The sequence below is a fragment of the Frankliniella occidentalis genome, unplaced genomic scaffold (genome assembly GCF_000697945.3).
Source record: "Frankliniella occidentalis isolate FOCC.00 unplaced genomic scaffold, Focc_3.1 Scaffold58, whole genome shotgun sequence".
NCBI lineage: Eukaryota > Metazoa > Arthropoda > Insecta > Thysanoptera > Thripidae > Frankliniella > Frankliniella occidentalis.
This window is the reverse complement of record NW_026267188.1, coordinates 16,840-29,782: the sequence shown is the minus strand read 5'-3', so window position 1 is coordinate 29,782 and position 12,943 is coordinate 16,840. Positions and strand designations below refer to the sequence as shown.

The window sequence follows — 12,943 nt, the reverse complement described above, 5'->3', positions numbered from 1 at the left end:
CCCTGCCAGCCTCCCCCGCCCCCTAATCAGCCAGCTGTCAGCTGATGGACCCGTCCGTCTGCCCGCCCCCGCCTCCGCCCGGCGCACGAGACGACGCTCACGCCGGCGGAGCGCGCTGGACGTTCCCCGAAGGCGGGGTGCTTCCCTCACGTACGCACGTACACGAGGTGCACGTAGACCACCTCGCTACGGCACGTAAGGCGTAAGGCCCAAAGACAGTCCCATGCGCGCAAATCAGCGAATCGTTGCTCGCAATATCGCAATTTACACATCTAGGAGGAGATGCATCGTTAGTGGCGTACCTAATGGGTTCCGTAGAGCAAACTGGCCCTTTTTCAGGCGGCTCACAAGAAGGGTACAATATAAGAAGACATTTATTGGGGATGATAAATCTATCTACAGAAGATAGGGCGGTCGCTATATGCCCCATCCCAGCAAACTAGCCCGTATGCACGAGTGCGGGCGGGTTGCCTATTCGCTCGGGGCCATACACAATAAGTCCAGTTCGGCGTGACCACAATGTGGCCACAACCCCGGCGTTTTCTATTTCCTCAATCAGAATCTCCCGCACGGAATGTGTTGTTAGTGCTAGAACCTTAAGTGTCAGTCGGTAGAGGAAGCCGCATCCAAATTTACCGCGCTCTTGTTGCCGTCCATGCTTGCCAACTTAACTCCTGAGGGAAGTAATTCTTCCATTTGCTCAGTAATCACCTAACTTATCGATCAGTGACGGTTGCGGCGATATTGCAATATGTCTGTTTTATTCTTTTTTGACAGTTGTAAGACCACTGTAAGCCCCGATCGTTCTATTGCAAAAATTGTGTTTTGTTGTTCAACGGTTGGTTTTGCGTATCTTTCGAGTTTTGAGAGGAGAGGGGGAAGAGTTTGTTTTGGTTTGTTTACCAAAGTCGTCAGCTGACAATGCAGACAGCCCTTTGGCAACACACATTCCCTCCCAGATTATGAACATCCGCGTGACAGTAGCCTCGTTAGGTTTTAAATTTAAGAGTATTTATTCTCGTATTGGTAGCACAGTTGCAAGTACAGACAGCAGACCTCCGAGCGGCGTACTCAAGTGTCATTGCAAATCAAGAAACCCACTGAAAACAGGTAATGTTTAAAGCAAGTTGGTATGTTTTTTTGAAAGACAAGTTGATTTCTGTTATCACTGCGATAGCTTTTATCTTCCTGTCGCATATCTCCGCTGTATTTGATGATTGCGTTGTCGAACTAACCTAAGAAATGGGCGCCTGCCGCCCGCACAACCGGGCAGGCACTTTTTGGCGCAGTACAGTACGTATAGGAGGTGACACTGTCCTCATGATGTCACTGTGATTTTTATCAGCTTTCATGGCCGCGCGCAGGTGATCCCAGATTTTGAAGAACTGACCACCCCATCAATACGTCCATTTACGATGCGTAAGTCGAGCTGATCTCCTCAGCACTTTGTTTCTTTTCCCCCGCACAACTTTTGAAGTGAGCGACACAACTCGAGCCTAGCCTAATCCTAATGTAGCAGCGAGGGTTCGAACCGTTCGAACCCGGTCCGCGCAGACAGCTTGTTTTCTGCCGCGGCTGACGCTGACCCCTCATCATCCTGTTATCGTCAGTCCTGTGCTTATCGCCGGGGGCCGTGGTCCGACGGGTTCGGCCGGCGGGCCGCCACCGGGGACCACCGAGCCGGTCCCCGCCCGATTGTCACATTTACCCATAGCTAAATGAGTCTACGACAGATCGGACATCCGGCTGAAGTCGAGCCTTGGCTAAAAGTCGGACGCGCGCGTGCAGAGTAGGCGCGATTTTATTGAGGAAAAGGGGGGGGGGGCAAGGGACACACACACGCCCCCCCCCCCTCCAAAGTCAGCTAAATCATTCAGATCTATCCCTCGGGTCGCCCGAAGTCGCTTCGGGACGTAGCAGCCGAGACTGCTGTTGCTCGCTAGTCCATTGTGCGTCCACGACTGATGCACAGGCGTGTCCGAACTGTCGTCGACTCGCTTATCTATGCATTCGCCCATCACCTCTGGAGACTCACCATGGCGATGAACTCCCACGCATCGGCACTCACCTGCCTCGCGCTGCTGGTCCTTTCTGCAGCCACCCTCTTCTGCTCCGCGACGGACTCGGCCACCTCGGCGACGACCGGTGGCGGCGTCAGCGGCGTTATCCCCGGCGATGGCCCCGGCGACGGCAAGTTCCTCTACTTCGCGTACGGCAGCAACCTGCTGGCCAGGCGGCTGCACCTCATGAACCCCACGGCGCAGCGGCACGGCATCGGCGAGCTCCGGGTAAGCGCCGTAGGGTAGGCCGCCCGCCGCGTGGGCGCGCGCCCCGCCGGCCTACCTCCCCGGCGTGCTCGCCGCTGCTGACCTTCCCTCACCTCCCCGTTGCAGGACTACCGCCTAGACTTCAGCACGCCCGCGTCCAAGCGCTGGGGCGGGGCGCCCGCGACGGTGGTGCCGGACCCGGGCGAGTCGGTGTGGGGCGCCATCTGGTCGCTGGACATCGAGGACCGCGACCACCTGGACGAGTGAGTACTGCGGCCAGGCGGCCGCTCGCCCGCGCCGCGTAACCTGCGGGTCTCTAACCTCGCTTTGGTCCTTCCTCAGACAGGAGTCGGTCGGGTCCGGGCTGTACGACGTGTTCAACGCCACGGTGCGCGTCGCGGGCGGCGGCGTGCTGCAGTGCCGCTGCTACCTGATGCGGGAGGTGCCGCCCCGGCTGGCGCCCGGGGAGGCGCGGCCCGCCGCCCGCCAGCCCTCGCTCGTCTACAAGCAGGTCCTGCTGCACGGCGCCCGCGAGTCGGGCCTGCCCGCCGAGTACGTCGAGCGCATGCAGGCCGTGCAGGACAACGGGTCGGCAGGGGCGTCGCCGCCCATCTCGCTGGACAGTCTGCAGCAGCAGCAGCCCGCGCAGGCCGCGTGTTGAGGCAGGCCTACGGGCAGCCCGTGCTGCACGGAAACCTGATCCCCACCACCGACCGACCGACCCGGCCTTGCACGTCGTCAACACCGGATAAAACTGTATCGACTGACTTCTCTCTTCCTTTCTGCTCTTCACCTGTGGCAAAATCACCCGACAACAAAAAAACAAAGCCTGATTATGATAAGATGTTGAAAAGAGTGTTTTTGCATGACAATAAAAAATAATTACCCAAGTTCCTAAAGACGCACGTTTCTCGGCATTCCCTCACCAACGCTGTCACTATGTGCCGTGCGTAGGTGAACACTGCCTATAGCCGCTCTTCCTCATTTCGCTGACCGTGAAGCACAAAGTGCTCACAGTGCTTCGTGTCCGGAGGCCGAAGCGTTGACGTGGTGCGTAGTGTTCTGGTGGAAGAACTATGGGGGCATTTTAAAAAGGTCTGCAATTTTCTTCTTTGGATCTAATTACACCTGGTGGGGAAGACATTTGGCTTAAGGTCAGTAGTGAGATTACTGTGAATGTCTTATTCGAATTTGAGAATGAGAGTCTGGACTTAACACGCCTGGCTCTTATCAGTCAAGTTCAGTGATAGTCCCGCATAGCCACACGAGGACTCTAAACTAGCACGAGACAATCTCTCCTTCCGCCCGCCCTCCCCGCACCCCTTACCCCCTTGCGCCGGCTTGCCTGCCTGTATCACGTTGTCGCGCGAGTACGTTTTGCCTTTGCCTTCTTGACAATGTCATACTGTCAAAGTGACTTTTGGTCCCCCGCGGGTTGGTCGAAGCTGGTCCGGCCGGTTGCCCCGCAAACGCAACGAGCTCGAGTACAGGCAGCGCCCCGCGGCCGCGAAGCCGCGAAGGCTATATAAGCGGACTACGGCTTCGGCCGCTTCTTTCTTGACAGTCCGGTCGTCAAGCAGAGAGGTAGAGGTATACACTCGCGGTGTAGCAGCTCAAAGCCCGGCAACGCCCACACGCGGACTCCCCAAGACGCTCCTCATCCCACTCGGCGCCGGCGCACCGTCCATTCCCTCTCCGGACCCGCTCGCGCTCACTCGCACCCGCGGCCGCAGCAATCCGCTCCGCTCCCGCCACTCCCCGCCGCCGCGCCGCTCCAAGAAGTCAGAACTGGCTGCTCTCCTCGGGTCCAAAGGGTTCTGCTTGAGCTTCTTCCGCGGCTTCAAGATGGCAGCGAACAGGAACCCTGAAATCAAGTACACCAAGGTAATTTGTGCTTTCATTTTCCCAGCGTGCGCTCCGTCATCCCTGTCATGAGGCCTTTCTGTGCGGGAGAAGTTTGAGTTTGAGTTCCGTGTGACGTTTAACCTCTCTAATTTGGCCAGTCTTGCTGGGGTGATTGTGTTGACTTCTGACAGGGTTGCTGTGTTTTGCCTTTTTCAGCCTGTCAGCCGGTCTCGAAGTGTTTACCAATTAGTTGTTTTGCTTCTCAATATAATAAACGTCAATCCGCTTTTACAAAAGAATTATATTGGCAGTGTAACCTTGGTAGAATTGGAGAAATGCCTCACGCAATTTACAAAAACACCTTTTGATTTGTATTACACTGTATTGACATTAGTTTCTCTCATGTTTAGCTTTTCATCAACAACGAATTTGTGGATGCTGCAAATGGAAAGACTTTTGCCACCATAAACCCAGCCACTGAAAAGAAAATTGCCGACATATCTGAAGCAGGCAAGGTAATTTTTGTGCATGGTTCTTAATATTATTGGTCACGGTGGTATGTAGACCATACCTACACCAGACTACCTCTACCTGTAAACTCAGATGAAAATTCCAAATTAATTTCAGGAAGATGTGGATAAAGCTGTTTTGGCTGCTCGGGCAGCATTCAACCGCAAGTCTGAATGGAGGACCATGGATGCTTCAAAGAGAGGAGAATTGATGTCAAAGGTTAGAGTTAGGATGCTGTTACTTTGTATTACCATGAATAGTTTGAAATAGTGGATTTAACTTAAAATTATGATAATGCTTGTTTCGGTAGCTTGCTGCTCTGATGGAATCCAACAAAACCTATTTGGCTAATTTGGAATCCCTTGATAATGGAAAACCATTCAATGATGCTGTGTTTGACATGGATTGTTCAATTAAAACCATTCAGTATTATGCTGGTTGGTGTGACAAAGTCCACGGTAACACTGTCCCGGCCGGTATGTTTTCATCATCTATGTTAAAATTCTGCAAAATTTCTAATTGTGTTACATCACCCTTTGCTCATTTTGTCCTCTTTCTGTTGAGAAGTAAACCTATTTTTTTGTTTCTATTTTGTATTGTAGATGGCAATGTCCTGTGTATCACACGCAAAGAGCCTGTTGGTGTAGTCGGTGCTATTATTCCATGGAACTACCCTGTGCTGATGGCTACATGGAAAATGGGCCCGGCTTTGGCCACAGGATGCACTATGATCCTCAAACCCGCAGAACAAACTCCCCTTACTGCCCTTGTCCTTGCTCAACTTGTAAAAGAGGTAAGTACATTAAAATTTTAAATTTAATAAAATCCATTCATTATTCTTTAGAAAATTTCAATCAGACTCCTGCTTAATTTTTCCCCTTTTAGGCTGGGTTTCCTCCTGGTGTTTTTAATGTTGTCAATGGCTTTGGCACAACAGGTGCCTTCATTTGCTCTCACAATGATGTAAATAAGGTTGCATTCACTGGCTCAACAGAGGTGAGGGAAAAGCAATGTGATAGTGAGGTCACTCACAACAGTACAGTAGTTCTATTACTAAACACAACTACTCTTCCAGGTCGGCAGGCTCATCATGGAGGCAGCAGCAAGATCAAATCTGAAACGTGTTTCCCTGGAACTTGGTGGAAAGAGTCCTTTAGTTGTTTTTGAGGATGCTGATGGTAAGAATCTTTTAAATGGTTCTTAGAGGGTAATAATCTATTTGTACTAATTATATTTTAATATACAATTTAGTTGATGAAGCTGTAACCATTGCCCACAATGGGATCTTTGCTAATCATGGCCAAAATTGTTGTGCTGCATCTCGTACTTTTGTTCATGAAAAAGTATATGATGAGTTTGTGAAGAAAGCTGCAGCAAAGGCATCAGCTCGTAAGGTTGGAGATCCCTTTACTGATGGAGTAGACCAGGGACCTCAAGTAAGCTAGCATTTCAGTTTTGAATTCACTATAATATGAAGAACTTAACTGAAGTAAGTTTTCACGGACTTTACCCTATTTTAGGTGGACAAGGAAATGTTTGACAAGGTGACTGGACTTATTGAATCAGGGAAGAAAGAGGGAGCTCGCGTTGTAGCTGGTGGTGAGCGGGTTGGAAATGTTGGCTACTTTGTTCAACCTACAGTGTTTGCCGATGTTCAGGACAACATGAGGATTGCTCGTGAAGAAGTAGGTCTCCTTCATCCATCAGTGCTACACTATTTAAAATTATTTCTTACCTTGATCTTATGCTTGTGCCCTAGATTTTTGGTCCAGTTCAACAGATTCTGAAATTCAGCTCCATGGAAGAAGTTATTTCTCGTGCCAATAATACAGCATATGGTCTTGCAGCTGGAATAATAACTAAAGACATTAATAAAGCTCTTACTTTTGCTGAATCTGTTCTTGCTGGATCAGTGTGGTATGTGGTAAAAAAAAGTGGCAAAATTACCTTTTTAATAGAAGCAGGAATAATTATAACATTCATCTATCTCTTTCAGGGTTAACTGCTATGACTATGTAGTTCCACAAGCACCTTTTGGAGGTTTCAAGCAATCTGGATTTGGACGAGAACTGTAATTATCTTCTTAAAAATATCTTTAGAATTCTTTGTAGATTGTGGCTGATGAAAACTTGTGTGTTTACAGGGGAGAAGATGCTTTGAAGGAGTACCTGGAAACTAAAACTATCACTATTCAACTGCCATCTGCATAAGACAATAAGTAGGAGGACACATTTCATACGTACATTTATGTTTCTATTGTGTTTTGTACATCAACTTACTAATCAAATAATTTTACTGTCCTTTTAGCATTTTAAAGTTTCTTGTTTGAGTGTATATATATATATAGTTTAGTAAAAAAACTGTTATGAAGTAACTATACAAATGGTGTATTATTTCAAGAATGTCTCATAATTTTACAATCCAACAAGAATAGATCATAGCTCCACTATATCAGAAAAAAGTAAACAATATGCCTGATCCTTTAAAGGAGTTTGGAAAACACAATTGGTGCATCATATTAACAATTCTAGTTGTTTAAGTCATTTAGTACATAACATTAATGCCAATACAGGTACACGTCAAATACATGAATAAATCAAGAGCTTTAAAAATATCAAGCCAAAAAAACACTTGTCAAGCAGATTCTTTGGGCAACCGCTTAAATCTTCACAAACATTTCTTTTGCATAGGATTCTGGTGTAATATGAATCTGTTATACTTAAATTCGCTTATAACAAAAAAAAAATGCATAATAATCAATAAAACTCAATACCTGGTGATAATTCACACAAGCCATTTACATCACGATTCGGACTTTCCTTTACTTGGTCCACTTGCCAATGCAACACCTGCTTCACCAGATTCTAACTGTTTTAAGAGACGGAATAGAGCAGCTGCTTCCCTAATACGACTAAACTCAATACAGAAGGCTTGGACTTCAATAAACAGCTCCTAAATAAAAACAATAACATTTTAGAATGGTTGGTCTTTTGAAATGTAAATTTTAGAAGTCTTAGCTAGCTTATCTTACCTGCACATTAATAATTTTGTTTCGAATCAGTGACTGGAGAAAAACACATACCAAACGTACAAGTCTATTTTGCATGTAACGATCCTTAATAGTCTCACATGTAGATATGCAATTGGATATATATAAATGAACGAATTCTGTTGGCAAATCTACAGTAGTGGTAAGTCTGAAATAAAAAAGTAAAATAAAGAAAAAAATAATTGACTTAAAACAACATAAGGGAGGAAAGTAACACAAACCTGTTAACTACTTCCATTGAATGGAGTGACATTTCCATGTTGACAAGAACGCTAAAGTATTCTGTTATATGTGTAGACTGCATTAATTTCAAAAGTACCTCTATAGCAATTAAAGGATTATTTTCAACCAAGTCAGGAAGCTGAAAGGAAGAAAAAATATGTCAAGGCACAGGAATGAGATGCTTTCTATTAATGGCTGTAAAGAACTCATTTTACCTTGATGGGTGTAAGACCAATGTGGTAGACTAGTCTTGGATCAGCATCTAACTCTCCCAGAAGGTGTTGCTGTTGCTGAGTTGTAAGGGGATTATTAAATGCTTTCGCCATAAGGCGTTTTGCCTCAACCCCAGAACTTTTCGAGACACACAAGGTGACATCATAAGCTGGCTTGTGTTTATTTGGCTCTGTAATATTGAGCCAAGCCATCTAGAGAAGATAGATAAAATTAATGAGATGAGTATTTGTGCATTAAGATTATTAGATTGTTCATAATGACAGTGTGCACCAGCAGTAGAAAAAACTTACCTCATCTTCACATTCATGTAAAGGTGGTACCAATCGTAAGAATTCTGGTTTATAAAACTGTTGAACTATAGGTTTTTCACCAGTCAGCAAGGATTCAGCTGTTTTTCTCGGCACTGTTTGATCAGGTTGGACTCTGTTTCAGAAATAATAATGCAACTGAAGAATCCCAAGAAAGAAAACTGGTGAAGAAGACAATTTATGAAAAGTTAGAACTTACAAAGGAATTCTTGACTCACTATCCGGAAGAACTATTGGAACACCAGCTCTTGCTGTATGAGGGAGCTCGGACTGTCGTTCAGCTAGTGCCAGTTGAACAGATGTGATGTCTACACTATGGTAGGATGAAGGTTCAGAGTTTAAAACTTGAGGAGCAGTCTTTTTCAATAACTGAAATCATTAGAAAAGCAACTATAAGGTGATCAGAAGTCTAATTTCCATTCAAATAACTTAATTGTATATAGAATTATACCTCTCGAGATGTGCTTGTTACAAGTTGAGCAAGGAAATTTTTCTCTACAGCTGAAATTCTTGGCATTTCCCCTGCATACTCTAATTTGCGCATTGAGGTCTTCCCCATTTCATCAGGTGGATGCTGCATAAATAGAACAAATAAATAGATGACAAAAAGCAGAAAGGCATTTCGATTGATGAAGCAAGAAAAAGTAGTTCAACTAACCAGAAGGTGTACAAACACAGTAGTGAAGGGGTTTAGAGCCATGGGTTCCCCTTTATACATGTCGTGCAGGAGAACTATAGCAGCCAGGCGCTGTGCAGGTCTAGGTAGCAAATCCGGCTGTTGCAGCAACAATACAAGAGCACATCCCACTGGAAGAGACACATCAATGTTGGTGACACAAATCAGAATAAAATAAAGTTAATGAGCAAGGGAAAATAGTTCTTACCTCTGTAGTGGTCTTGTTTAGCAAAGGCTTGATGTAGTTGGAGGGTGATTCCCTCTAAGGTCAATCTTTCCACAGTTTCTTCACCCAGTATTCTAAGAATCAGACGCAAACCATGTAAAACATTACAGTAACATAAAATAGAATTGCCAGCTTGGACATCTGAGTTACATTTGAGGGCTATAAAACGCAAGTACATGATCGGAATACTTTGAAGATTGAGCAGAAAAATGTTTGGAAATAACATAACCTTTTTACAAACAGTATGTAAACATTGGGGGAACCTTGTTTGAGACCAATATTACGAATCCAAGTTGATTTCTTACCCCAAAAGAGAATGCAGTTCTTTGACAGTTAAAGCCATATTTCGCGTGTGTATTTAATGAGGTGTCATAAGAAAAACTGTAACAGTTTAAAAGTAGCACGGTATTGCGAACATCACATTCATCACAAAATACTTCTTCGCCTTCTCTTAGGGAATTAGGGTTAAGTTTGTATCAAAGACCGGCTGGTATGAAAAATTCAGCGTGTGATTTCGCGCCACTTGTTCAGAGAGTTTACTTTGCGTTTGGTTTGGAGTGGGAGTAGTTTACCTACCCAGCTCGAAGGCAGATGATAAAGACCCGCATCGTCGATTTGCAGAAAATGGTGACAAGTGAGGTGTTTGGAAAGCAGGAGGGCCCCTGACGACAGCATTACGAATGGTATTAGCCGAACGCCTGCGATGTCCGCGTTAGGCAACGTGCTGCACTCTGCCGTCTGACACAGGCAGGCGATGCCTAACCACCAGGCGCTCCTCAAACCCTGGGGGTTCCTGTGTGGTGTGGAATGTAATTGTATCAGCGCGTGTAGGAAGCGGATGAACTTTATTGCACTGGTAGGTCCGCGTTAAAATGTTGTTTTACACCCTCGCATTCACGTAAAACACGTCAACTTTGGTGTGATTTTTCGATCGCTTCTTCAATACATACTGGATGGCGAGGAACGCGGCACCAAGGGCTGTAGGGAGAAAAACGTCCACAAAGGTCATCAACTCGACGGCTGGCGAGGCAAAGGGCTTGAAGTACAGTATCACGGGGGGGCAAGCGCCGCAGGTTAGCGGGAGGTTTATAGTGCCGTACTGATAGCGTTGAAGAGGCGCGGCGCGGGCGCGGCTGGCGGGCGGGCCCGGTGGGCGACCCGGCGGGAGGCGCGGTGCTGAGCGGCGCTGCGCCGTGCTGCGCGGGTACCCGGCCTCGACTCCTCCACTCCAGTGCCAGGGCCAGTGCGGTTCGCCTCGCACGTCGCCGCCGCCCGCCGAAGACGAGTCGTGGTCGCCGACAGACAGACACACGGACGAGACAGCGTGAGTAGTCGCAGCAGCCCGGAGGACAGCCGCGCGGCGTGTGTAACGCGTGCGATCGTGGACAGCAGGGAGGTGACGGACAGCTGCGGGGGGACAGAACGGGATGCGCAGCGTTCTCGCCTAGCGCACCCGGCTGTTTAGTGCGGTGCGCGAGTGTCGGCGAGTACACGTGTTTTTGTGTGACGGGGATGACTCTTGGGACTTCCCCCCGGTTTCAACACTCCATTTTCTAGCCAGTGTGTGACACGTACCTCTGTGTACCGTCTCGCCGTCGTCGCACAGCCGCGCTGCCGTCGTGTTGTGGTTTGTGGAGCCGGGGCGATCACCTCGCGGGGCACTCGACGTCTGCGCGGGAGCGGGGAGGTCAGAGCAGAGAGCACGAAAAGTCCTCGGCGCTTCGGGAGTCAAATAAGACTTAAAATGGCCAGCTGAAAGGGACGCCGCTGACTAGACGGGGTAACCGTGGCGGGGTGCAGCGAGTAGGCCAGTCGCAGTCGTCGGCCCGCAGAAAACCCGACATCCAGCTGTATTTCGCTGGCGGGGCGGTGGAGTTGAGGTCTCCGCTCCGGGAACCGCACCGCAGCGCGTGGACCGCAGCAGCGCGCCGCGCGGCCCCGCACCACCGCGCGCTCGCCCGGGCGGCTGCACCGAGACCGAGCTCCGCGCCGCGGCCAACCCCGCAGCTGACGTATTGGGGAGGGTCGAGTCGGTGACGAGAGCCATTGAGCTCCTCGTGTTTGTCGGCCTGCTCCTGGTCGCCGGCGCGAGCCCCCGTCGCTGTGATCCAGGGCGCTTGGAATAACTTAGACGCGCGCCGCGCGCCGGCCGGGGCCGGGCCTTCGCGGCGCCCTGCTAAGAGAGGTGTGAGGTAATAGTGAAACAAAACGCGCAGGGAAAAAAGAACGAGCGTCTCTCTGTGAATCGTCATCGCCGTCGATTGCCCCCCGTCAAACGTCGTCGAGAGGGTCTCGCAGGGGGGGCTTCAGCCAGTGAGGCATTGGGCCAGCCTCTCTGTCTCGCTCCCTCTCCGGAGGCTGTTTTTGGGGGGCCGCGGGCGCGCTCTCTCGCTCGCTTACGCCCGGTGTCTGTTGCGCTGATGGACAAAGCAAACACCCTGAATGTGTAGGTGACGCCGAGTGGCGGCGCACATGGTGAAACACCACGCGAGGCCCGCCACCAGGTGCACGCCGTGGGTCAGTCCGCCGCAGTCCGCCGCCACCCTCCGTTCCTATTGCGCTTGCATGCTTTGATGCTTATTCACTCACGTATTTCTTATCGTGGAACTGATATTTAAATTCGGCGTTTGTCCTGTGCGACGATACGTGGCACACGTAGTGTGTCATGACGCTCTGCCAGAAGCATGACACGCCTCGTGTGTGTCACGCGAGTTTTCCTAATACTCCGTTGCCTTTAATAAGAAGCAGAGGTGATTCCACCAGAGTCACAATCGGAGCGAGCGAGGACCGGGTGCCGATCAGCCACCCTCCAGAGCAGGTAGAGAATTGTCAATTTCCCTGAGTATAACGGACACTGCGGACACTAAGACAGTTCAATTTTAGCATCATTTTTTGCCCCTCATATGGGTGTTAATCACAGAACCCCCCCTCTCTACCGGTACTTCCCTTTTGGTATCCAGGGTCACCTGGACACTAACTGTCACTTCTTTGCTGTTTGCACCACACCAAGGTCCCTTCCTTTATTCGCCTTCTCCGTTCATCATCAATTATCTCTGGCGTCGCCTAATATAGTCGGCGTGACTCTGATCAAACCGAAGCCTGACGTTCCCCTCGCCTCGCCTCACCTCGCAGCTCGTGCTATGCACTCTGGCGGAGGCCTTCTCCCTCAGGTTGTCGAGGACAAACAGGTGGGCCCGGTGTGTCCCTCCCGCTCCCCCGACCTTGGACCGCGACAAAGTGTTGGGTGCGCGTCGAGTGGGTTGAACTTGCATCAGGGCTGCTATATGGTGCGCGGCGGCCGCGGGTTGCGCGTTGGGCCCGGCCCGGCCGGCGGGCAGGAGCAGGCCTGATTCGCTCAACGCGGTGTGCAGGGTGGCGATTAGATAGCGCCAGGTCGGCTGAGATAGAGACGACGACTTGCAGACGGTCAGCTGGTCGGCGACGACCGACGACCCCCGGGAGGGATACACGTCAGGATGTTGCCCACCAGCTGCTTGGACTAAAAGGTTCAGGGCGACGACGTCATGGGGCACGCAGCACAGCGTCGAGCCAGTGCTGCTGATGCCGTCGTTGCAATGGCTCAATCGCCTCCAAAAGACGGGGGGG

The 12,943-nt window shown here is 49.4% G+C and overlaps 3 protein-coding genes across 5 annotated transcripts; 2 read left to right on the top strand and 1 right to left on the bottom strand.

The window, feature by feature from the left end:
• The first annotated feature begins 845 nt into the window (after positions 1-845).
• Positions 846-3,166, top strand: LOC113206849 (gamma-glutamylcyclotransferase-like). Of its 2 annotated transcripts, XM_026423106.2 has the most exons (5): positions 961-1,110; positions 1,346-1,419; positions 2,098-2,288; positions 2,394-2,530; positions 2,610-3,166. In XM_026423106.2, the coding sequence occupies exons 2-5, from the start codon at positions 1,416-1,418 to the stop codon at positions 2,926-2,928; spliced, it is 651 nt and encodes a 216-aa protein (XP_026278891.1). In that variant the 5' UTR covers positions 961-1,110; positions 1,346-1,415; the 3' UTR covers positions 2,929-3,166. The 2 variants fall into 2 exon arrangements, with proteins under 2 accessions (XP_026278890.1, XP_026278891.1); XM_026423105.2 differs by lacking the exon at positions 1,346-1,419 and having other exon boundaries at positions 846-1,110.
• A 519-nt stretch (positions 3,167-3,685) lies between these two features.
• LOC113206847 (aldehyde dehydrogenase 1A1) lies at positions 3,686-7,005 on the top strand. Its single transcript, XM_026423102.2, has 12 exons — positions 3,686-4,151; positions 4,523-4,627; positions 4,740-4,841; positions 4,933-5,098; positions 5,225-5,415; positions 5,508-5,618; positions 5,698-5,800; positions 5,874-6,058; positions 6,143-6,307; positions 6,382-6,539; positions 6,619-6,693; positions 6,766-7,005. The coding sequence occupies exons 1-12, from the start codon at positions 4,113-4,115 to the stop codon at positions 6,830-6,832; spliced, it is 1,467 nt and encodes a 488-aa protein (XP_026278887.1). The 5' UTR covers positions 3,686-4,112; the 3' UTR covers positions 6,833-7,005.
• On the bottom strand, positions 6,986-10,115 carry LOC113206848 (CCR4-NOT transcription complex subunit 11). Of its 2 annotated transcripts, none has more exons than XM_026423104.2 (10): positions 9,914-10,115; positions 9,320-9,411; positions 9,094-9,242; positions 8,887-9,009; positions 8,635-8,804; positions 8,418-8,550; positions 8,109-8,318; positions 7,893-8,032; positions 7,654-7,819; positions 6,986-7,574 (listed from the first exon to the last, which is right to left on the bottom strand). In XM_026423104.2, the coding sequence occupies exons 1-10, from the start codon at positions 9,943-9,945 to the stop codon at positions 7,425-7,427; spliced, it is 1,365 nt and encodes a 454-aa protein (XP_026278889.1). In that variant the 5' UTR covers positions 9,946-10,115; the 3' UTR covers positions 6,986-7,424. The 2 variants fall into 2 exon arrangements, with proteins under 2 accessions (XP_026278889.1, XP_026278888.1); XM_026423103.2 differs by lacking the exon at positions 9,914-10,115 and adding an exon at positions 9,643-9,812.
• Between the last annotated feature and the right edge of the window lie 2,828 nt (positions 10,116-12,943).